The sequence below is a fragment of the Pan troglodytes genome, chromosome 6 (assembly GCF_028858775.2).
Source record: "Pan troglodytes isolate AG18354 chromosome 6, NHGRI_mPanTro3-v2.0_pri, whole genome shotgun sequence".
Lineage (NCBI taxonomy): Eukaryota > Metazoa > Chordata > Mammalia > Primates > Hominidae > Pan > Pan troglodytes.
In genome coordinates this window covers 137,321,586-137,346,313 of record NC_072404.2, presented here as the reverse complement: position 1 = coordinate 137,346,313, position 24,728 = coordinate 137,321,586, and the positions used below count along the sequence as shown (strand labels likewise).

General features: G+C 34.8%; 1 protein-coding gene across 4 annotated transcripts in view; it reads right to left on the bottom strand.

The window, feature by feature from the left end:
* PTPRZ1 (protein tyrosine phosphatase receptor type Z1) overlaps nucleotides 1-24,728 on the bottom strand; it is a 190,407-nt gene that overhangs the window by 125,293 nt on the left and 40,386 nt on the right. For all 4 annotated transcript variants that reach the window (XM_009454089.4, XM_001144786.6, XM_003951117.5 and 1 more), the window contains exon 2: nucleotides 9,343-9,408. In XM_009454089.4, the coding sequence (XP_009452364.3) occupies nucleotides 9,343-9,408 (66 nt within the window). The remainder of the gene's footprint in view (nucleotides 1-9,342; nucleotides 9,409-24,728) is intronic.

Genomic DNA, 24,728 nt, shown 5'->3' with positions numbered 1-24,728 from the left:
ATTGGACTGAATGCCTGCACCACATGCACCTCGGCTGCTGAACCCCCAGCATCTTCCTCTTCTCATTTCTGCCTCTTTCAGAAGGAGCCCCACTATGGAGTTGCTGGGGCTCTGTTGTTTCCAGGACAAAGCATGTAGGCATTTGAGAAAGAGGAACACTCTGGGTGGGGAAGGCCCCAGGGGAGCCGCCAGGTGCATCACAATGAACTGGGAACCTGCTCCTCCTGGTGCCAGGCTCCACTCTGCCCTCAGTCTCTGCTGCCATATTTCTTCCTCAGTCCCCCAACTGTCTCCTGTCTCTCAGGGGCTCCTCCTTGCCTCTCCCTTTTCTGGCTTCCAACAGGCCCACTGTCCTGAGGTTATCAAACACGGCTCTTCTGGTCTGGACCCTACCTCTCAATAGGGTTCAAGTTTCCCTCTCTTCCAAAGAAACTTTAGGCTTGTGCAATTGAAGAATGAATAGGTGCAGCTGTTGTAAGCATACCAGAATATTCTGTGATAGTTAGAAGCTCTATAACAGTCTAGAACAGTTTGGATGCTGGTGTAGTAAGGGCCACAGACGATCTCCAAGATCCTCTGCATCCAGCCAAGAGAAGGCCCAGCTCTGGTCCAGTCAAGTGGTTATCTCATCTGAACAAAACACTATGTGGCTTAAGCAGAAAAAGGTAGGAGACAAAGTGGTAAATGTAGGAAGGCATGCTTGCTCGTTTCCGTTTGCCACTATAATTTCACAAGCTCCTGACTCTGCGACAATGTGCAACTCTCTGGAGGGAGGCTTTGAAGACAAAAGAGGATACAGCACAAAGCCCCCACGTCTCTTGCCTAAGTCACTGTATTCCCTAGAAGACAAATGACCCCAATCTTTGCCTTTTCTTACAGATAAGATAACATCTGATGGGGTTAGTGTTTATGCTTCTGTAATCTATAACCAATGTACTTTAGTAATCTGTAGTTAGATGGACTCTCACACCCAAACCTCGATGTGTTTCTACTTTAACGTAACTTTTGAGTGAATCTGATGTGATTTTGCACATACTGAACCTCCACAACCTGTGTAAAAGCCGTGGCTGCAACAGTGTGCAGCAGCAGTGCTCCCGGCTATAGGCCTCAGTCTATAGTCCTCAGTCAGGCTTCGGAATAAAACTAACTTTAATTCTTTAAAAGTTTGATATTTTTATTCTTTAGTTGTCACATGGTATTCACAGATAACAGGATAAACAGCCATATACACATTCCTCCTAAGGGATAAAGGAAATAAAATCCCTAAGTCCAAAATGTGTCTCACTATATTTCAAAATAATTTTTGTGATTCTGTGCCTCAGTCATTAAAATATGCTTCACTTAATAAAAATTTGTCTGAATAATAGAAATGATTTTTCTATCTTTTTGCTCCTTGATAAAGATTTTTTATCTTTTTGCTCCTTGAAAATTCTTGGTTTAAAGAGTCAGAATTACCATACAGAAAACAAAGGAAATTGAAACTAAATAAGCCTTCCACTAGGCCCTTAACTGATGCATGAAATTGGAGGACAACACAGGTCAACATAAAATTATTATAATGGCATTTTGCCTAAAAGTGTAACACATTTAAGTGAATTTTGTGTGACAATACAAACTGCAGCCTAGACTTAGATTTCTTTTAATTAGCCATGTAATTTTCTCTTCCCTTTTTCTTTTATGAAATGTGTCTATTTCACGAACTAGAGCCCTACTGAGTAAAGAACACAGAGAGTGGGCTCTGCGAGGTGGCTCATGCCTGTAATCCCAGCACTTTGGGAGGCTGAGGTGGGCAGATCACGAGGTCAGGAGATTGAGACCATCCTGGCTAACACGGTGAAACCCCATCTCTACTAAAAATACAAAAAATTAGCCGGGATGTGGTGGCGGGCGCCTGTAGTCCCAGCTACTCAGGAGGCTGAGGCAGGAGAATCACTTGAACCTGGGAGGCGGAGATTGCAGCAGCAAGCCGAGATTGCGCCACTGCACTCCAGCCTGGGCGACTGAGTGAGACACTCCTTCTCAAAAAAACAAACAAACAAAAAACCAAAAACAAACAAACAAACAAACAAACAAAAACCACAGAGATTGAAGTAAAGGAGGCCCAGCAAGGGGAAGAAGCACAATGCGTCCTACACAAAGCCCAGACAGTTCCAGCTCAGACAGAAGAAGAAGGGGCCAAGTTTCCTCATTCTGAGCTGCTAGGACTTGCCCATCCCATTGAAGCTTCTACTAGATGCTACCAGCAATGATACTTGTGAAGCTGGACTCAATAAAGAATCTATGCAATTTTAACTTTTTTTTTTAATAGGGGAGACACATTAGCATTTAGTTTTACTAGCAGAGAAAATAAACAATGATTATCTAATTGCGATGCTATTCTGTAGCCACATCTTAATTTTTTTAAGTCCATACTATATGAGAGTTGCGACCAAATAAAATTGTTAAGCATATTTATTTATCTTTTGATCAACAAATACACATTGTAAATATTTATTGTATACACATGTGGTTGTGAAATATGGATACATGGTGGAATGACTAAATTGAGCTAATTCAAATATACGTTACCTCACATCCTTATCTGTTCTGTGTGTGTGTGGTGAGAACACCTAAAATCTACTCTTAGCAATTTTCATGAATAGAGTCAATACACATAGGTTCTGAGTTTTAGATCACTTAACTGAACCCTGTTCAGCCTCCACAACGAGGCTTGCTTTAGTCATCATTATCTAGCATAGAAAAAGTTTGACCAGAATATAAATCTTAGCTAAACTTTAAAAAAAATCTACAGATGATAGGAAATATCTGTCCATAATATCCATTCAAGCAAATCAACCACTTCTAAATCCTCTTGTGAGATTATCAGATGGGCCCAGGCTTGTTCAATCTGTTTGGGATCAAGTTAAGACACTGTTCAATAATAATTACTTGGATTCATAATGTACTTGCTCAAAGAGCTTTTCTGCAACAATGTGAAGCATCTATTTGATCTGCACACAATTAAGTTGGGCATTATTAAGAAGTATTTTACAAACGGGAAAATCGAAATGCAGAGCTTTTTTTTTTTTTTTTTTTTTTGAGATGGAGTCTCACTTTGTTGCCCAGGCTGGAGTGCAGTGGCGTGATCTCGGCTCACTGCAAGCTCGAAATGCAGAGCTCTTAAGCAGCCTAGTCAGTCTGTAGGTTAATGATGATCAGAAAACCTGCACTGAGCACTGTCCATGCTCTTGTTAGGGTCTGTGATATCCTCTCACTGAGATTCAGCCAAGCAGAGGCCCTACATTTTGACAGGTGACTACACAAAGCTACGGTTCTTGTCCAACTACCTTTGCCCTTCTTGCTAAAATTAATTCACGTTAAGTTGAAAATATTTTGTGTCAACATATTTGTCAAAAATTATTTTTTCCTCCAGTATGAACAGTATACAGTGAGAAGTGAAGCTCCTGCCTCCTATGGTTTCATCCACATCTAGAGACTCACTCTCCAGGGGTAACCATGGTCAACAGGTTAGAGTATATATCATTCCAGCCTTTCATCTATGTCCATATAAATACATATTTTTTAACAGAAATGAGATAATTCTATAGTTAGAGTTCTGGAACTCTCTTTTCTACTGCTCAATTGGAAATTAGAAAGGAACAGTCTGTTTATATAAGAAGTGGTGAATCAAAGAGGAAAATATAATATGTTAAAAGGATATTCCAGATTATAGAAGTTAAAGAAAGGCCAAAAATCCGTCATTATTCTACATGGATTCAAATTTTCTTTCTGAGTAAAATTTGGCTTACTTTCTCCTGGGTCAAAAGAAATAAAACACTAAACCAAAAATAAAAGCCAAACACCAAACTATACTATACACAACCTTAAATTATGGCCTTTTTGTTTTCTATAAGTAGCATTTTCTATATACAGTTATCAAAATGGAAAGACTATTTAGACAGGATATTCTATTTACAGAAATAGAATCAATTCGGTATTTAAAGACTCTCTCATTCTAGGGTATCCAGCGAGGTCTACAGACTTGTGTGTGACCAGAACAGCCATACTTTCTTATTTGAATCAAATGCATTCTTTAACTAAAATTTTAAAGGTGTTAAGATTTTAAGAATACCTGAGAACATATCAATATAAAATTTTCAATTTCAAGCTGCTTTAAAGATTGGTGAAAAAGAAACAATATAATATTTTTAAAGTCCAGAAAATAAAGATTATATTTCTGTCATACTACTTCTAAGAATAAAGCAGTTAAAGTACTCCCATTTCTGATGATCTTATCATTGCTTGAGGTTGCAATCAAAGATCTAACAACTCGAAAAGAAGATTTTTAACATCTCCTAGGATAATCTTGGGCTATGTGTTCATGAGATTAAAAAAAATAAAATGACTTCACTTTATCTTTTTTTTTTTTTCCACTGAACTGTCTTTGTTTAGGAATTGTCATAGAAAACTTAAGGTTACTAGGAAGAGTGACATTTCTTTTCTGAAACCCTTAAATGAAATGAAGTTGTTACAGAAAGAGTCAGATTCTTAGTGCTGACATTCCCAGATTTACAATTCACTCTTTCATCACAAAGTGACAAGCAAGCCTTGCTCAACCTCCTATATTAACTTTTAAAAATGGGACTGTCAACTGTATTTACCAACCCTGTGATTTCTTAGCATAATTGTAGCATACATCCTGAATAGAAAGTTTTTCTTAACCTATGCATAAAACACAACTAAAAGAGTATTACCTCTCCTCCCTTTCTCCACCCATCTGGTAGCCAGCGGGGATTTACATTGTTACTTCATATATCATAATTGTGTAATTTTTTTCATAATTACTTTAGCTCAGGTGATTGCATTTAAATAATGTTTGATGTGTAATGTAATATTTCTAAATGGCTTATTAGTTCTTTTACAGACAAGCCTTATAATGTACTTAGTAATTTTTATTAATAGAATCCTATATGTTCAGACACTCAAGGGCAAGCCATTTCTTCCGTGATTGCCACTAATTTGATAAATTTAAATGATGAGACAATATGGGAAGGAACACAAACATACAGCTCAACAAGATAAACTCTTAAGATGAAACTAGAACTGAATGTGGTCAAGTCCAATTTCCTCAAGCCATTCACAAAATTAGTTACATTTAAGAATGATAAGACTAACATTTCATTATTTTCATAGTTATTTTAAGCAGTTAGCATAGTCGTTCATTTTCTAAATGGAATAATAGCATAGAAATTAAAAAATACTACCAAACTTTAAATATTTGTATTAAAAATAAAAAGTGATAATTCACTTTATAGTGAATAATCCACATTAAAGGGTTGGTTTTAATGTAATTTGCTTGGGTGAAATACATTCATTTGGATAAAGAATTTCATTTATTTGTTTTCTCTTTGATAGTCTAGTAATTCATACAAAATAATTATGTCATCTCAGTTTTGAGCTAAACAAAGGGTTGTAAAATGTACTCATCTTTAGTTTCTTCCTAGGATCCTCAAATATTCTAGGAATAATTTTCCAAACCAATGGGAAGCACTAATATAAATATAGCAATTCACTCTTTAAAAAACTTTGGTAAGCTTCCATCCTCACCCTGACTCTGGAACATCCCTTTTTGAGATCTGCCACCCCACCCCCTACAACAAATACCATGCTTTAATGAGTCTATCCCTTTGATCACTAGACTTTCCTGAAAGAAGCTAAAGCCAATAGGCCTTAGGTTATGAGCAAGATGATTCAACTTGATTTTAAAGCAAAGAACTACACATTGTTTCTGCAAAGACCCATCTGTCAAAGCCTAGCCACTCTATAGGTGCCGTGTCTATACTCAGCCCATTAAAAGGAGCAGCTCTGTGGTTGCCTCCTAAGATAATAAGATATTGCACAATGGTATGTGCTGTTGCTATCATATCTGCTGAAACCCTGGTAAAACCGTTGTCTTCTCCTGACCTTATGAGGCACACCCAAGATGTAATAGGGTCCCTGGGCTGCTGGGAAACACACACCACCATCACTCCATTAGTCAACATGCTTGGAGCTGAGAACTATAATTTTCTTATTCCCTAGGCAGTAGGTCCTCCGTTTTCTAACTCTGGGTTTAGGGAGAGTGGAGGGTGCATTAAAGTTTGTTTTTCATTTTACTCATAGGTACTTGGTAAATATCTGAGTTCTCTGTTTGAAAATTGATTGGTTAGAGGAAAATAACCTCCGTTCTCTGTTTGAAAATTGATTGGTTAGAGGAAAATAGCCTCCTTCTAGTTTCGCTTCTGAAACTAGAAAGTTAGCTGTTAACAAAACTAAAACAGGCTGACTTTTATTCTGTATAACATCTCTATGTATCACGTTTTTAAAACAGTTATATATTACTCTTAATGGAGCAAACATTATCTTAAAAACAACAGAATAGTGAATTTTTAAAAGATGGCTTGTGATATTCTTAGGAATTAAAAATAAAAACATAAACATAAAAGGCCCAAACATGTAGAACTTTAATACTCATAAAGAACCTCTTGGGGAAAAGCTTATCCTGGAAGTAGCATTCCCAAACCACAACTAGCAATATTTAAATGAATCATTTAAAAAGATTTCCTGCATTAAATATTGCCCAGATGGTGACACTGGCAGATATTTTCCAAGAAAACTAAGGATTTCACCTTGTAATGTCATCTTCCATGGTTAGGGATGCACTGTAAGCATTCTTAGTCCCTCCTGACATGTTTCTCATAATTATTAGGGGCATTAAAAAACAGTCATGATTTTTATAAAATACTAGGATTTCTCTTTTGTAGGAAAAGAAGACAAAATGAGTTACAATTGTCAGATGTAAAGTTATAAAGTATATAAAATTATAAAGTTTTTTAAAAGACAATACTACATTATTTAATAAACATATACCCAATTGGTAGTACATACAAAAACATAATAGAAAAATTTGTAGGTAATCAGGGAAATACAAATTAAAAGTTAGACTCCATTTTTGACTAATCAAATTGACTAGATTTTTAGAGTTAGTGTTAGTGAAAATGTGGGGAAATAGATAATTTTAACACAATTTTCTGAAATTAATTTGAACATATCTGTTAATATTATAAATAGGTAGGCCCTTTGGTCCAACAACCCTTTTGATTAAACTTCATGTTTTCTGAAAAAAGAAATTCCTCAAGTAAATAGAGTTTGCTGATGTTTATTAAATTGGGTATAATTTGTTTACATAGAAAAATAAAAAAGAAAATTCCATTTAATTCAAAATGGAGTCAAATTATGAATAATTTTTGCTTTTATGTATTTTTTAGGACTTAAAATATCAAAAGTAGTATTTTATAGATGTATGGGTCCTTATTATAAATGAGTAAATTAATAGTAGTTCTTTCTGTACAATATTACAGAGGTCTACCTCATACCCATCTGCAGAGTACTCCACAGTCGAGATGTGCCTTAATTTGTTCACTCTTGCTGCTCTGATAGACATCTTGATTGTTTTCCAGGTTCTAATTTAACTTATTGCACTGAAGAGGTATAGTGCAAATGGCTAATAAAAAATTAAAATCATGACTTCAGCGGTAATAAAAAAAAAGCAAATTAAAATAACAAAACATGATTTTTAAAAATCTGTTGAATTCATAAAGATTTTCAATATGACAATCATCAGTCTTGGGTAGTATACAGTGGGGTAGTCATTTATATGACAGATGAGTGTAACCCATCTAGGAAGCATTTAGACAGTGTGCATCACAAATCTATTTATTTATTTATTTATTTATTTTTATTTTTATTTTTTTTTGAGACAGAGTCTTGCTCTGTCACCCAGGCTGGAGTGCAGTGGCGTGATCTCGGCTCACTGCAACCTCCGCCCCCTGGGTTCAAGCAATTCTCCTGCCTCAGCCTCCTAAGTAGCTGGGATTAGAAGGGTGTGCCAACATGCCTGGCTAATTTTTTTGTATTTTTAGTAGAGATGGGTTTTCACCATGTTGGCCAGGCTGATCTCGAACTCCTGACCTTGTGATCTACCCACCTCAGCCTCCCAAAGTGCTGGGATTACAGGCTTGAGCCACCACACCTGGCTTGAATTTTTTTTTTTTTCCTACTCGGTAATTGCATATCAATAATTCTATAGCACAGAAGTAATAAAAACACATCTGTCAATTCATCTGTCATTGCTTATAGAAGCTTAAATATACAAAAATAAGGAAGGGTTACATAATAAAAAAATTATTCAATGGATTAGTAAGCAGATTAACTATCATGATCAGCAGGAATATTAAAATGAGGAAATAAATATAATTTTAAGAGTAAACTGCATGTGTAACTCTATAAATAAAATATATAAATTTTGGATAATAAAAACTGTCTAAAAGGACTATAGCAGTTTTTTAAGTGGCTATTCCTGAGGGAAATAAAATAATGATTTTTATGTTCTTCTTTGTACTTGAACCTATTTCTAAATTTTCTACAATGAACATTTACTACTTTTAAAATAGCAATTAAAAAGAAGAAAGAAAATACATCCTTATCTACAAAATTCAGCATGCTTCTGCACTTCATCTATTAAGTAAAATTGGCCAGGCTCATGGTAAAGCCCTTGTAATCTGATTTTATCTTATCAACCCAAGTTTACTGCTAATGAGTACCCAACTCTAATGCTCAACTCCATCCCACATGGTTACTAGGCATGTCATGGTTCACCCAAATTCCACTCATATTCTTCCACTCAGGGCTAGAACTTTCTCTCCCAGAGTTTCTGCTGATGATTTTTGGTTGTAACTATTTCAAGCCAACTTCAGATGTTCATAATGTTCTAAGCAAAGTCTAGTAATGTGACAAAATCATTTTTTACTCTAACACCAATAAATTAACAACAGTAATTCAGAAGAATGCCCCTTCTGAGAGCAAGAATCCCATCAATATTTGTTAAATGAACAAAAATAATCATTAGCATGATCATAACAACTCCAGCAGCTAACATTTGTTGAGAGCTTTCTGTTTAGAAGCAGGCTCTGTGACAAGTGCTTCACACTTTATTTATCTCATTTAATGCTCAGAACAGCCCCCCATTTCACCGTTGAAAAAAACAGAGCCCCAGGTTATGTTATTCCTTGAAGGTATATAGACAGCTTGGGCCTGAGCTTCAAATACAGTTTGGGTGGATGTCAGTAAGCCCTACACTACCAAATTTGTTTATGGAAAGCCCATAAGATATCGTTTTGTATTTTATATATTTATTAATTAATCTAACTATCCATTTAGCTAAGTTGACATGTGTTGTGCTACAAAGCTTCCTTTTATATATAAAAATAGATACAAAACAATAAAAGTTTCTGCTAAATCTCATTATATAAGTAATATGTTTACCTGTGTAGGACCAGCCAATCTCTTCAACAAGTTTTCTCTGTTGTCTGTAGTATCCATTAGCCCAATCTATAAAAAAGAAAAACCAAGTAATCAGTATGTAGAAAAACATATGTCCAAAAATAAAAGATGCCCAAATTATTCATACCATAAATAGTTCTTGATTACTCCTTTCCATGTCATCTTCTCAATGTGTTCTCTCAACCTCAACCACCACCATTATATTATACACTCCAATGCCCTAGTTCTGGTAGCTAGTGCACATTTTAGAGGGTGTGTTTAAAGGATGCTGACATTCAGGCAGAAACAAAGTACATATTTAGGTAATGAAAGAGCAGCTTAGAGGGGTTCAGCCCCGAAGAGGGACTGGAGTCAGAAAGGACAGCTTGTCATGCCTCCAAATTTTTGTTACCATTCCCTAAGTCTAATGCCTGAAATCTTATTGATTAAAGATACCTTTACATTTACAATCCAAGTTTTATCTGAAAATGCTTCTAGTGTACCCAGAGTTTATCATGCTTTCAAAATTTGCTTCCTTCCTAATGCAAAACAAAATTAGCTGCGGTCAGAAAGTAGAATTTAAATGTGCATATGTTGTTTTGGAGAAATGTTACGTCAGATAGCGTGAGTGAATTTGTCACTTGGAGGAACAGAGATGCTTGAATTAGGTAATGCAATGGGAAACTTAGGGCCATAAAGATAGTCAATGCCCCATGACCCAGAGAGAGAGTCTCTAGATCTAGAACATGGGGCAAGGGATAGACAAAAGAAGATGGGTGAAAACCAGTCTCACTCTGCATAATTCAAAATTTTGCCAGGAGCCATGCCTGCATCCAATAAATGGGAGTGTTCAGATTCATTCTCCTCCTTCCTGTATGATTGTCCCTTAATCCCTGACTGTACTAACATTAATACTTCATTTCAGCTACTTTGTGGGTAAAATAAATCTTTGCAGGATAGGTTTGGAACCTGACTGTGGATGGCAGAACTGTTTCTGTAGAGAAAGCTACAAATAGCTAGTTTACAAATGTACTTGTAGAACATTATTCATTCATACATTGGCACTCTGTTTATATAGTATGAAATTACTTCTTATTCTCTTTATACATTTGTTTTCTCTATTGGATGCAAATATCTCAAGGACATTTCAGAATTTATTTTTCTTTCTTCCGTGTTATATACTATCTGATTATTACAACATGGTAATAAGTTACTATTTTATAAAAACTAAAAGGCAGGCCAGCTATCAGAAATGCACACTTAAAATTCACAGGTTATCCAAAGCCAAAACCTACTTTGGAAAAATAAAGGTTTTGGTTGTGTTGAAATTTGTAAAAATCTATATATTAAGTAAATATTCTATTGGCTATATAACACATTTCAACATCAATCTATATTTTACAACAGTTTTATTAAAATATAATCTATGTATCACACAATTCATCCATTAAAGTGTACAAGTCAATGGCTTTTAGAATATTTACAAAGTTTTGTAACCATTCCTGCAAACAATTTTAGAACATTTTCATCACTCTAAAAAGAAATTCCATACCCTTAGCTGCCACCCCACACCCACGCCCATCCCCCAGCCCTAGGAAAACACTAATATTTTTGTCTATATAGATTTGACTATTCTAGACATTTCCATATAAACGGAATGATACAATACATGGCCTTTTGCGACCACCTTCTTTCACGTCACATAATGTTTTCGAGGTTTATACATGGCATAGCATGTATCAATACATCATCCTCCTTCACTGTCCAAGAATATTCTATCATATGGTGACCAGGACAGCCTGAAAGTTCCCCTTGGTTTGACTAAACTTTAGAAAGGGTTGTTCTTGAACATAGGCCCTTGATTTCCCTTTATTATAGAATTTACTTTAGGAATATTGTAATTGTAATCCTTTTTTTTTTTTTTTTTTTTTTTTGACAGAATCTTGCTCTGTAGCCCAGGCTGGAGTGCAATGGCATGATCTCAGCTCACTGCAACCTCCATCTCTCGGGTTCAAGCGATTCTTCTGCCTCAGCCTCCTGAGTAACTGCGATTACAGGCACATGCCACCACGCCTGGCTAATTTTTTTGAATTTTTAGTAGAGACGGGGTTTCACTATGTTGGTCAGGCTGGTCTGGAACTCCAGACCTCGTGATCCGCCCGCCTTGGCCTCCCAAAGTGCTGGAATTACAGGCGTGAGCCACTGTGCCCGGCTTGTAATTCTTTCTCTACTCCTGTGAGACGTAAATCTTTTTAGTAGCCACTTGGTAACTTTATAATCCAGAAATGTACCTCTCAAGGACCTGGGAACTACCTCTTTGAAAAGTAATCAACAAGAGAGACAGCACCTTTATCTTCCAGTTTAGGTGGGAGGGTAGGAGCCTAACTTCAGCGGGGCACCTTGCTCCAAGTTGTAAAAGCTACTTCTTGTCATAAAGATATGAATTTATTTAGATTTATTTAGATAAATTTATTTAGATAAACTCATATCTTTATGACAAGAGGTAGTTTAGATAAAGCCAATCAGCAAATACAGATAGCTTATGGCCCTGAATGTCCTGCAGTTCTTTTCCACAAGCTCACTCCAGCACTTAAAAACCTGACCCAGTTTGCTTCATGTGTGTTGAGTTCAGACTCGGATCTAGCTTCTCTCCCCTACTGCAACAGCCTTGAGTAAAGTATTTCCTTCCTGTTTAACTTTGGTGCAATTTTTGTTTTGACAATTGAATATACCATATTTTATTCATCCATTCATCAAGTAATAGACACGTGTTGTTTCTAATTTTTGGCTATTAAGAACAATGCTGTTATGAACATTCATACATAATTTTGTTTCACTTTCTACTTACAAATGAAATCTTAGGCTCACAATTTATTTTTCAAATATGGTTGTTCCATAAAATGCTAGTTATTTAAGACTAAACTGATTTAAGTTAAATTCCGGGGTTAAGAGTTTCTTTATTACAAATGAATATATACAACTGGATATTAGAAAGGGCCATAAAAGGTTACTGACTGAGACTTTTAACAGTCTAGAAAAAAGTAACTCCTATTTTAGAGATAAGAAGATTTATGCCAAAAAACATAAGTGGTTTGTACAGGCAGCAAGTGATAAAAAAATGGAAACCATAATGCAGGGTCCCTGCCTTCCACTTCATTTATCCTCCCTCAATATCAACGATTCCTAAGAATCCTGAGCTACTGGTTACTCTCCTAAGGTGCTCTGCCTCAGCAGGAGCCTCTATAGCATGCTTGTCTTCAAGAGACAAAAAATAGTGCAAAACAATACAGTGGGCTACAGATTCATTAGCAGGAATTACTTGGACACATAAATTATAAAGAATTGACTATATACATGATTTAACCTGGCAATCAATTGAAATTTTCTCTGAAACTGCACTGGCCATAGGAAGAAGATTCCTTGACATTTTATATACATTTTAAATATAAATATTTTAGAAATGTAAGACATTTTTGTTATGTATTGTGGTGACTTCAGGAGATCAGATACCATGCAAAACCTGTATTTAACAAGCATTTTATTGAAATAAATAAAACAGTAAGCTCTTGTTTTAATGATTCCTTCTAAAGGATAACAGCAGAATTTTAGCTTTCCTTGTAGAGTTTTATCCCTACACAATGAACATTTATCCTTGGTTTTTAATTACTTACATTAAGAAAGCTTTTTCAATACAAGATTCCCAGGTGTTGGTAGCTCTCTTCAGTTCCTTTATGTATTGTTCCCTTAATTGTTACTTCAAACAATCCGTTACACATTCATATGCTAATAACATAGTGCTTGGGCGTGAGAGAGTACCCCACTTTAAAAATTCTACTTAGAGGTCTGATAGATGAGATGTGATAGCTCCAATGAACAAGAAAAAAAGAAGCTGGGTTCACTTTTTTGTTGCATTATATACTTTGAAAACCAGGAAATCCTATATAAAAAAGAATCTATCAAAGTGCTTACGCATTTTAGGATCCATTAAAATAATGAAATATAGAATTTTTTTTCTGTTTCTGTGGATTTCAGTTTCTTTTTAGTTTTTATATTTTGTTTCTTTCCATTTAAAATCTTTGACAAGGCTGTTATGGTGTGACTATTTTGTAGTGATAAAACTAAGAAATTTCAGGAAGTGATTGTTCACATGATATACAAGAAAATACATATTAGCAAATCTTTTTTAAGGTTATCTTAAAATTTGTCCCAAAAATATTCTTCATGAAGTAGCTTTCTAACCTCCTAACTAAATTGAGAGGAATTTGGTTTATATTATTTCAGATAACCTAAACATTCTCCTTTCAACCCATTCCACCTTGAACTTACCTTGAGCACTTACATATATGCAAACAGGTATATATACAAGCATATATAAAAATACATATATTTATTTAGTATATGTATTATAAAGACATATTTCTTCATTTCTGTTTACACTTATGTAAAGGAAATCAAAGTTTTGTTTTCCTTGATAACTCCCTATCAAGGAAACCATTTTTTCTCAAAAATTTTACCACCCCCCCCACCAAGTTAAAATCAGGGTGCTGATTTTCTACTAAAAAAAAATCATTATAAATATTTTGAATTCTAAAAATGCTTCTGATTGTGGCCTTACCCTAAAGAAAGTCTCTGTTTCATATTGATTAACAATTTATCAACTGCATTCTACTAAAAATTCTAGCAGCAGTGCTCTGACAAAATACACACACAAACACATATACACGTTATTGCCATAAGTGGCCAAAATATTACTGTAATAGGGAGAAATACAGTGCTCCTAAGAAAAATAACTTTCAGATAGAAAATAACCACAGATCTAAGTTTGAATTCTAGGATTCCATATCTCTTAAAGTGAATTTGTTCAAGGTAGACGATACTTCTTGCATATTTCACGTCCTTTAAAGAAGTTACTAAAGAATTTCCGAGGACATAAAAAGGAGATCCGTTGATAGCAGAAGTCTAGAAATGTGGCAAAGAAATGATAGAATTAGAGATGAACCATTAAAGACCTTGAAGAAGACTGACAAAGAAGAGACCTGAGAAAAGGGACTGAATGTTCCAGGTAGAAGAAAAGGCATGAGGATCAAGAGGTGAGAAATCACAGAACTCAAGACTTGAGAGTCCAGGGAGCGCCCATGTAGGATCTTCATAGATCACTAGGAACTTATTTTTGGTGACAGATCACTATCCATCTTCACACTTTTAACTTTCATCCTACTCTCTCTTCTTACCTAGATTTCTTTTAAAAGTGAGGAGGTAGTCTACTGAGTTGACTGAATGGCATTGAATGTATTTCATATGTTGCATATATTTTGAGGAAAAATTTCAAAGAAGAGTATGAAATAATCCAAAAAATATTTTAACTGAAATGAAAGGGTTGGATGTGTGCTTGTGAAGAAATATAGGTAGTTTGTGAAGGCTTGAAGAAGGACTTAGAACCCTCTGGAGATAGTATACTGTCATCAGAGTGGTTATCATCCACCAAAGAATTTGAAGCAAGACATGCTTAAGACTGAAGTGGCATTGATAAACAACGGTTGATAGTGACAGCAGTCACAATCATCTGTCACTGGAAACAAAATAAGTCTTTTCTCTGAGAATAAAATAAAAAATAGGAATTCCTTTAAGAAAAGAATCAACTTTTTTTTTTGAGGCAGAGTCCTGCTCTGTCACCCAGGCTGGAATGCAGTGGCATGATCTTGGCTTACTGCAACCTCTGCACCTCACCCCACGCCTATGCCCTGGGTTCAAGCAATCCTTCTGTTTCAGCCTCCCGAGTAGCTGGGATTACAGGCATGCACTACCATGCCCAGCTAATTTTTTTATTTTTAGTAGAGACAGGGTTTCACCATGTTGGCCAGGCTGGTCTCGAATATCTGACCTCAAGTGATCTGCCCACCTTGGCATCCCAAAATGTTGGGATTACAGGCATGAGCCACCGTGCCCAGCCAGAATCAACTTTTGATTAAAGAACACCTATGAACACATCACCTGGTTATTAAATACTTTGTATCTTCAGATGTTCTATTATTGTTGTCTTTCTCCATTTGATAAGAAAGCTGAGTTTATGACCCAAATGATCTAACCCAAAACCTTGATTTGCTAAGACAAACTTTCCAAGTAAAATTAAATTTGCCCACGAGTACAGAGTCTACAAAATTATACATGGCAAATTTTCTCTGTGGATCTTCCTGTCATTCAATGTTAAGGATTGGCTTGCTGTTAAGTTAAATTATCATACAGCCTATCTTTACCCATCTGGAATTTAAACTTTTATTCAGTATACATGCAACGACATTTATGAAACCTAATTTAGCTAATTATGGTAATTCAGATAGTATGGTTTGTTTAGGCTATAATACTAGCTCAAACATTGCACTTACTGTTAACCACTTCAGGTGTAACCAAAAGACCTAAAAAATACCACTTTTTATAGTATATATATCAAGCCATTTGTTTTCCAATTTCAACTACCTTCCAGTGTTAGGAAGCAGAGTTTTGGTTTCCTCCTCTCTTCAAAGGCTTCAAAATAAAAGTAGTTTTGAATGTCTCAAAACTTAAATAGCAACTTTATGCAAAATAAGAGGATATTTTAATTCATATCATTAAAAAGAGGTAATTCTGGAAAAATATGAGTTATAAGAGTCCAGGTAACCTCTTTATTTAAGAATAAGTTTAAAGAGATAAAAAGTAGATGCCTGAGGCACTATATAATCAAAATGGTAAAATCATTAAAGGAGATGGAAAGTTTGAACATAAGGATAATGGAAAAGAACAAAGGGAGTCATTTCTTACATATGCTTATTTTGGTAGTGAGACATCCAATTAAATGCATATGTCTCACAGGACCAAGGAGAGGCTCAAAGGTGAGCAATTAGATTTTATTGTTTCTTAGACACTGGACATGCTTTCAGAGAGAGAATTTCTATGTTGGTAATTTGTTTACTATTCAAACTTTTCAATGAAAGCTCAAAATATTCACAGGCTAATCTTGATAAGTAGTTAGTATATTTTCCTATACTTAGATGCATTTAAGCTAATGTAATTTATCTATCTTTCTAAAGTTGAGTTATTTTTTTGTTAAAACATATTAATAATTTTGATCTTTATGACATAATAATGCATGCCTATTTCAAATAAATTAGAAAAAATACAGGTAGGCAAAAATACTTTAAAAATCACTTGTAATCCTATGTCCTACAAATAACTGCTATTAACAGTTTTGCCCATGCACGTATGTTTCTCTAGATGTTATATATTTATATATAATAAATTTGGATTTACTTAAATTCAATGACACTATTTGGTAACCTATTTCTTTACATGATGATGAATCACTGACATATTCTCAATTTAATAAATATTATTTTACAGCATCATAACAGTTCACTTAAAGCATTCTCTACTTTTTGGGTACTAAAATTAAAAGTTGACAATGTCAGAAGATTTATTTCTTGAGCTTAAACGATATGCATGAGGATAGCTTCTATTAAACTAGCTTTACTTGAGCTTCAGGTATAAAATAAAATCTGTGGATGAAGTACCACATTTTTTTCCTGTCAACCTTCTATAATTTCAACAAAACACTAAGCACAAACTCATTGTTATTGTACTACAATCCTTATAGTTACCTAGTTTTATGTCTATAACAGTGAATTTATTCCACCATAAGAGAAAAACCCAATGTTGACTGCTCAGTGATAATGGGAACAGAGACAAAAATATCAACCTATATACAAATAACAATTAAAGGAACGAGCTAAAAATAATATTAGAAGTGAGAAGAGAACCCAATCTGTGTAAGAAAAAGTATATAAAAGGGAGTAGAAAACACAATTCATCAAATGACAAAAATAATGTGTTATTATATTTATGTATTATGTTATTATATGCTACTAACTTATCTTACCATAATAGTATTATTTAGCAATGATAAGATTGCTGTTTTGAAATCTTATGCCCACGTACTTTCACTGAAATCTGACGCAGAGCAAGAACATCTGCTGTGCCCCTTTCTGATTGGGGTCGCTCAGGAAGTTCTGGACAACTGGCACACTCAAATAACCAATTAGAGGATACAATGGGATTCCATTCACATTTACCGTGAAAAGCACAAAACACCAAGCGAGTTCATAAAGGAACAAAGATATGAACTATTAATATAAAAGAAGAGATCTACTACATTCTTCAATGGAAACAGTGAATCTGGGGAAGTTGTGATTTTTTTTTCCATATTAATGAATAGGTCAAATCTCACTGGGATGTTTCTAACTGGAGAATTTTTTTGAAAATTTATATAGAATAATAAATGGAGAGTAATAATTGACTAGAACATTTGGAAGAAGTGTGAATTAATAAAGGCTTGGTTAATCAATTACTAAAAAAATGAATTGATAGGCAGATCAATAGAAAAAAGCAAACAGCAGTAACATAGAACCTACTATAGATGCAAATTTAATATATGTTAAAGGAAACATCACAATTAGATAAGGAAAAGTATGAAGGTTCAAAGGTTGGGAACACTATTTGTGAAAAAAATTAAATTGTACTTGACACATACATAAAAATAAATTACAAGTGGAATAAAGAATGTTCTTAAAAAGATGCATAAAAACTATTTACAAAGTGAACATTAAATTAATCATAAGATGGGGGATGCATTTCTATGTATGAAGAAAAGGATATTATGAAGAAACATTTATAGCTTTGATTATATAGCATTTAAAACTTGTATAGAGAAATGTATAATGAAATACAAATTGTAAAATTAAGCTATTGATAAATGTTAAAATACATTAAACAAATATTACAATATATTCCACACATACAAAATTATTACAAATCAATAAGGGCAAAATATGAGCACAGAAGTTTTAAGAATGCAAATACAATTAATAAATTTATAAAGAACTGTGAGACTTTACTGGTGTCAAAGAAATAGAAACTAAAATAATGTGAAGATAGCAGTTTTCCAGCTAACCAGTTGTCAAAGGTTTATTATTACTTTTTAAATATTCAATGATGATCCAGAAATCTTGATATGTTTCTTTATATACAGGTAGAAGAATGAACTACTATAAACTTTCTGGGAAGTGAGTTGACAAGGGTTATCAAGATCCTTAAAACTCTTCATATCTTGGACACAATAATTCTATTCCAAAGAACATATTTTAAAAGATTAACAGAGATTAACATGATGTACCAAGATGTTTACAACATTGAAAAAATGGTGAATAACTATAAAATATGTTAATATACAAAAAGTGGGGAAGTTTAAATAAATTATATAAGTCCCTAATATGAAATGACGTGAAGCCATTATAAGTATATTTTCAAATATATTTATTGATTTTTTTGAAATATACATGATATAAAATATCAACAGTTATGATACTATTTTATAAATAGTACATATATACAGAAATGTAAATTTATGTGGTGCCATTGGGAGTGATTTTTATTTTTTCATATGTTTTTATGTTTTCCAAATATTTGATGAGTTTTTGTTAAATATTCAAAAAATTTAAAGTGTCTATGCACTTTAAAGAATATCTGAAAGAATGTATCTGATTCTACAACTAGATAAATTAAAGATAGATTGTAAATATGTTTTAAGACTGTAAAGAAACATTTGAAATCCATTTTAAAATCTTCTTCCAAGAGACTGCATGATAGATGCAGCATTAACAGCATTTTAAAGTTAAGCTTATGAAATAATAGCCAAGTTGACACATAGTAGGCAAGTTAAGTACTTCAGCTACCAAGATAATGAAAAACAAGAACCATAGCAAAATAGGAAATGCAACAAACTCACAGATCATCTTATTGGCCATGATGATCAGATGCACTGGGTCTGCATTTTGTGGGTAAACCTTGAAATAGTCTTATTTTAATTTTTATCTTATTTCTAAAACAGCACATTTTGCTTAGATAAAATTAAACCCAAATGTCACTGTCTATCCATTAAGCAGGACAATCTGGCAGCTTTATGTGTTAACAACCTGTTCTGAAATAGGTGCGGGTCATGTTAAGTTGCTGTCAGGATGCTGACTGATTCACTGTGCACTTATGTCTGGACAAGGCAGAGTTTCTTGACTCCTTTCCCAGTATATTGACTGAAAATTCATTTTTGGCATGAATTCCTTTTTTTTTTTTTTAGCCGGTCTAGAAATAAGAAACCTTTATTCCCAAGAAGCATATTTACTATAATAAATTGATAATTTTTCAATGGATCTTCAATGATTTAAGACATTTTCAATTTGCCAGTATCTTTTATAAGCCACTTGCTATTGCTCATTAAAACTACTTAAGCTTGGGCAATATTACAAAAAGAAATCAGGATGAGCAAGGGAGATCTGACTAATTTTAACTATAAACACATATATTTTTTATGCCTCTTTTCACTTTATTTTTAAGATCGGAATCTTACATCTTGCCTTTAAGTGATGACCTTGGACAAGTCACATCTCTTTGCTTCTATTTCCACAATTTAAAAATAGGGATATATATCTCCTGTTTACTTACAATGATACTGTAACAAGAGATAGGGCACGTGTAAAACCATTTTGAACTCTGTAAAAAATGTGCTTATAACGACACTTATCATTTCCTGAATTTTATTTTCCAGGCATTTGGGTTTTTTCTTTCAATAGTGAAGCAATTTTGTTTTAAATGCAACAGCAATGTGACATTTATCTAATGTGCACTGCATGTTTTTTTGGTCATAAATTATTCACTTGTTTTCTGATGCTATCTGATTCTTAGTCTGAAGTGCTCTTTAGTTTTAAGGGTAAGTATGGACACTCACTGCACATTGAAAATACAAATCCTGACATTCAAGGGTGAAACGTTTCCCTAGAGAACAATGTGAACACTGAAAAACAAAATATTTAATTTAAATCAAACTTCAGGAACTACCCTTATGTAATCTAATTATGTCTTTGTATTGTACAGAGGAAAAGTCTTACTCTGTCGCCTAGGCTGGAATGCAGTGGTGCGATCCATCTTCGCTCACTGCAACCTCTACCACCCTGGTTCAAGCAGTTATCCTGCCTCAGCCTCCCAAGTACCTGGGATTACAGGCACCCACCACCAAGCCTGTCTAAATTTTGTATTTTTAGTAGAGATAGGGTTTCACCATGTTGGCCAGGCTGACCGCAAGCGACCTCAAGTGATCCACCCACCCCAGTTTCCCAAAGTGCTGGGATTACAGGAGTGATCCACTACACCAGGCCTGTATTGTAAATTGAATACATTTTTTAAAGCAAAATTTTTCAGAATACTTTCCTTGTTTCAGAAAAGACTTAAGGCAGCTTAAGATCACTATTTATTTAAAAGCTTATATTGTTTACATTTTGAAGAGTTCTTCATTTTAGAACCACTTTCTCCACTAGCAATTTAAAAAAATTAAACACTTTGATGACATCTCTAATTAGTAGGCTTTTCATTGTTAATGAGCACCCAGCTATATTCATCACTGATTTTGCTCATAACTGTACAAAAAAGATTACATCTACTGCTTTATCGGTAAGTAAAAATCTTTCATTGCCAGTAGACTATGAAGTGATAATTACTAGTTATCATTTTATTTCCTTGTATTGTACAGTTTATTTGAAGTGAGCGGAAACTGTGCAAATCGTATTGTCTCAATTAGTACAGCTTAAGTACAGTCTAGCTGGCTAGCAGAATCATTTTAGTGGCTTCACATTCCTCTGCTGGATACTTTTAGTCCCCATCTCATGCCTCTACTCTTTGCCTAACATCTCACTTGTACTTTCTTTTCTTTCTCACTTTAATAGTTGCATTCTCCATGGAACTTGGTGTCTCCACAATGCCCATTCTGTGAATCCCCAAAGTGAGGCCTTAAGGAGAGGGGATTCACTTCAACCACCAATCACAACATGCTTATCTTCAAGTCTTGTAATTGGTGACCTATCTTGACCAATGACAGCACTGGGTCTTACTGGGCCACTGCTGCAACAGCATTTCCCAAATTTTGCCTGAAATTTGAATGCACTCTGCAGTGGCAGATGCTCAAAGATGCTCATTAGGTAGCCTAGATTACACAGGTTTATTGCACTCAGAGGAACAACATTTAAAAAGCATTCGTGTTCAGTACATAATTAATCGTCTTGGAGAATACATCCCATTAGTTACTTTTTATACACAATTACAAATTGTTGGCCAGGGGTTAGATATTATTTATTTTGGAATAGTTAACTCATTTGGAACAAACATGTTTTCTCTCCAGGTTTACTGTTCTGTTTGTGAGGATGTCAAGAGACTGAACAAGTTAATGTAGTGTTTTTGGCCAGGACTCTGCTGGCATTTTGCCCTGGACTTACTAGGCCACTGGGACACCTAGAGATAATTAACATACTCCTGCACTGTCTAATGTGATAATGGTAATAGTTAAATAAAAATGAACTTTTTTTTTTTTTTTTTTTTTTTTGAGATGGAGTCTCACTCTGTCTCCAGTCTGGAGTGCAGTGGCACGATCTCGGCTCACTGCACCCTCCGCCTCCCAGGTTCAAGTGATTCTCCTGCCTCGGAATTCCAAGTAGCTGGGACTATAGGCACACACCATGACGCCCAGTTAATTTTTGTATTTTTTAGTGGAGATGGGGTTTTACCATGTTGGCCAGGATGGTCTCGATCTCTTGACTTCATGATCTGCCCACCTCGGCCTCCCAAAGAGCTGGGATTACAGGCATGAGCCACTGTGCCCGGCCAAAAAAGAGCATCTTAAAACAGACCACAGGTAGCATTATTGCACATCAAAGGAGCTAGCTCTGTGGGCAAGTCAATGTTTCTCTCTAAGTCTAGGAAAAAGAAAAAAGTGTTTTTATGAAAGGATTTACACCTTGGAATTTACATATCATATAACACAAAGACAAAGATATTGAAATGTAACCTGTTTTCCTTAATAGATTTTTTAGCATCTAAGTGATCATATCTTTCTGAAGTTTATACTTCTGCCATTAATTTCATTAATGGCAAATATTATTTTGACAGAAGATGTTTGTCTGATAAGCTATTATAGATCTAGCCAAGGATACACTGATTTAACCTTGGAAATAAGATCACATAATATGCATTTTGTGTTCAAGCAGATCACAAACTAGAGTATAATGCCTGAAGTTCTTTAATATGTCATTCAAGTTCATTGGCAAATTAAGAAAATAGTGACTGCTGAAATACAATTTATTTTAAACTACCTTGTTTTTTAACTTCAGAAATGGCTTGCAGAAACTGTCATCTCCTGCCATTTTAAATGATATGCACCTCTAACTAACTTAAATGTCTTGCTTTACATACTATTTAAATGAAATGAATGTTTCTTGTGAGGATGAAATTCCCAGAAGCCTCTCCGGTCTCAGAGCAAGGGGCATTCCTAGGCAAAGAAGTTCTGCATTTCCCAAGAGGACCTCCACCAGACCCCTTGAGGCTATGCACTCACTTCCTACCTGAACCTCCCAAATAATACAGTAGCTGGAGAATGTGCTGCTCCCTCCTGATCAGGGAGTGTCTGGTGATTTGGGATGGTGATCCATTCCAAGGAATCATGATAATACCATCAGCCTGACACAGCTTTCTCATCTCACACAAAGCTCCTGTCATTCAGAAGTATGTGTGCAGTATACGGCGGTGCTCTAGTGGGTCTTGATTAGCAGGGAGAAAGACTACCCCCATCTCCCTGACACATCCAAAAAGAATTGATGAAGTTTTCTAAGCCCTTCATGTAATTTTGCCCTCGTTTCCAGTCCCCCAAATTACTTACGGGAAACTTAGCAGTAATTGTAGACGTAACAAGAAAACCTTGGAAACTTTTCACATGTAATGTCAGCATGGTGCCTGGCACATGAGTGAATAAATGAAAGTTACACATCTCACATCATGTTCAGTTCTGTAGTTAGGAGAGGTATAGGTAGAGCAAGTATCCAGTAAAAACCCTCAAGAAGAAAAGGCATTGAGGATATTATTTCACAGTCTTCAACAATCCCATTATGTTGTTACTTTAACTACATTTTTTACAATTTTGGTCTTTAAAATACCATGGACCACCAAGGATATTTCAACAAAATAAGATTAATAGATGATTTATGATTTTAATGAACTTGATTCTTTAAATTCAAGGCACGTCCCAAGGATTTTTCACAAAAACAATTGATCCTTTTCATGGCTTAATGCCACTGTAACTTCCTCCACACAGCTAGCGGATTGCCATGGACACACACTCGGACGCCTTTCATTCTCTCCAGGTCTCCAGAAGTTTACGTTTGAGGACAAAAAGAAAGAGCAGAGGAACCTTTTCTATACATAAAGCTTACTTGGGACCTTAAACAATATGCACCTTTGTAATACAAATTATTACCAGAAATTTACAGTATGCTAAAACATTACTTCTACACCACTTAAAAAAAGAAGTAATGTTTTAAAAATCCAGAAAATATCAAGTAATCATAAACCAGTGATTTAAGACAGTGGTAAACACCTATGATTTCACAGAGGTGTAGCAACCCACAGCTAAAAAGAGAAATGTCTGGTTTCTGTTTCTTTCTTTTACGTATTTATTTAGAGACAGGGTTTCACCATGTTGCCCAGGCTGCTCTTGAACTCCTGGGTTCAAGGGATCTGCTCGCCTCGGCCTCCAAAAGTGCTGGGATCAGATGCATGAGCCACCACACCAGGCCAGGTTTCTGTTTCTCTTAAATAGGTGCTATATACAGAGGTAAAAAGGATAAGGTATGCAATTAAAAAATGAATACAGACTGTGTAGCTGGATAATTCTAGGCAGAGTTCCAGTTTTTTTCCCGGGAATTAAGTTAGATGGTTTTTGTCTGAACCTTATTAATGATTTTCTGAATTCTTTACTTAATATATATGTGTGAATAAGTTGAGAATTCTTTTGGTTGAACATTAAATAATTTGAAATTTCACTCAATCTTATTCTATTTTACTGACAATACTCAATGGAAAAGAAATGAGAGAAAACTTTCCCCCATACCTGCTAAGGTAAGATGATTTTTTAAATCTTTTCATAAAAAACCCCAAGATAAACTTCCATATTGTGGACCGTCTCTGTGTCAATTTGTAATATTTACAAAACTAGCCAGGTTAAATGCAGTGTCATTTTATCAACTACCTATTTGCTGAATAAACCAATTAATTCAATGACTATAAACACACAAGAAGGGCCAAATTAATAAAACGTCCAGATATTTTATTTATTCCATGCACCTTGCTGGTGCTACAGATGAAAACTTTCTGAGGTCACTTCCCCTAATGCAAAGCTTCTCAAACTATTTCATATTATGGCTCAGTTAGAAAGTGATAATGTTCTTTGTGCCTTGGAATAACACATAAGAGCTGAGCGGATGAATATTTGA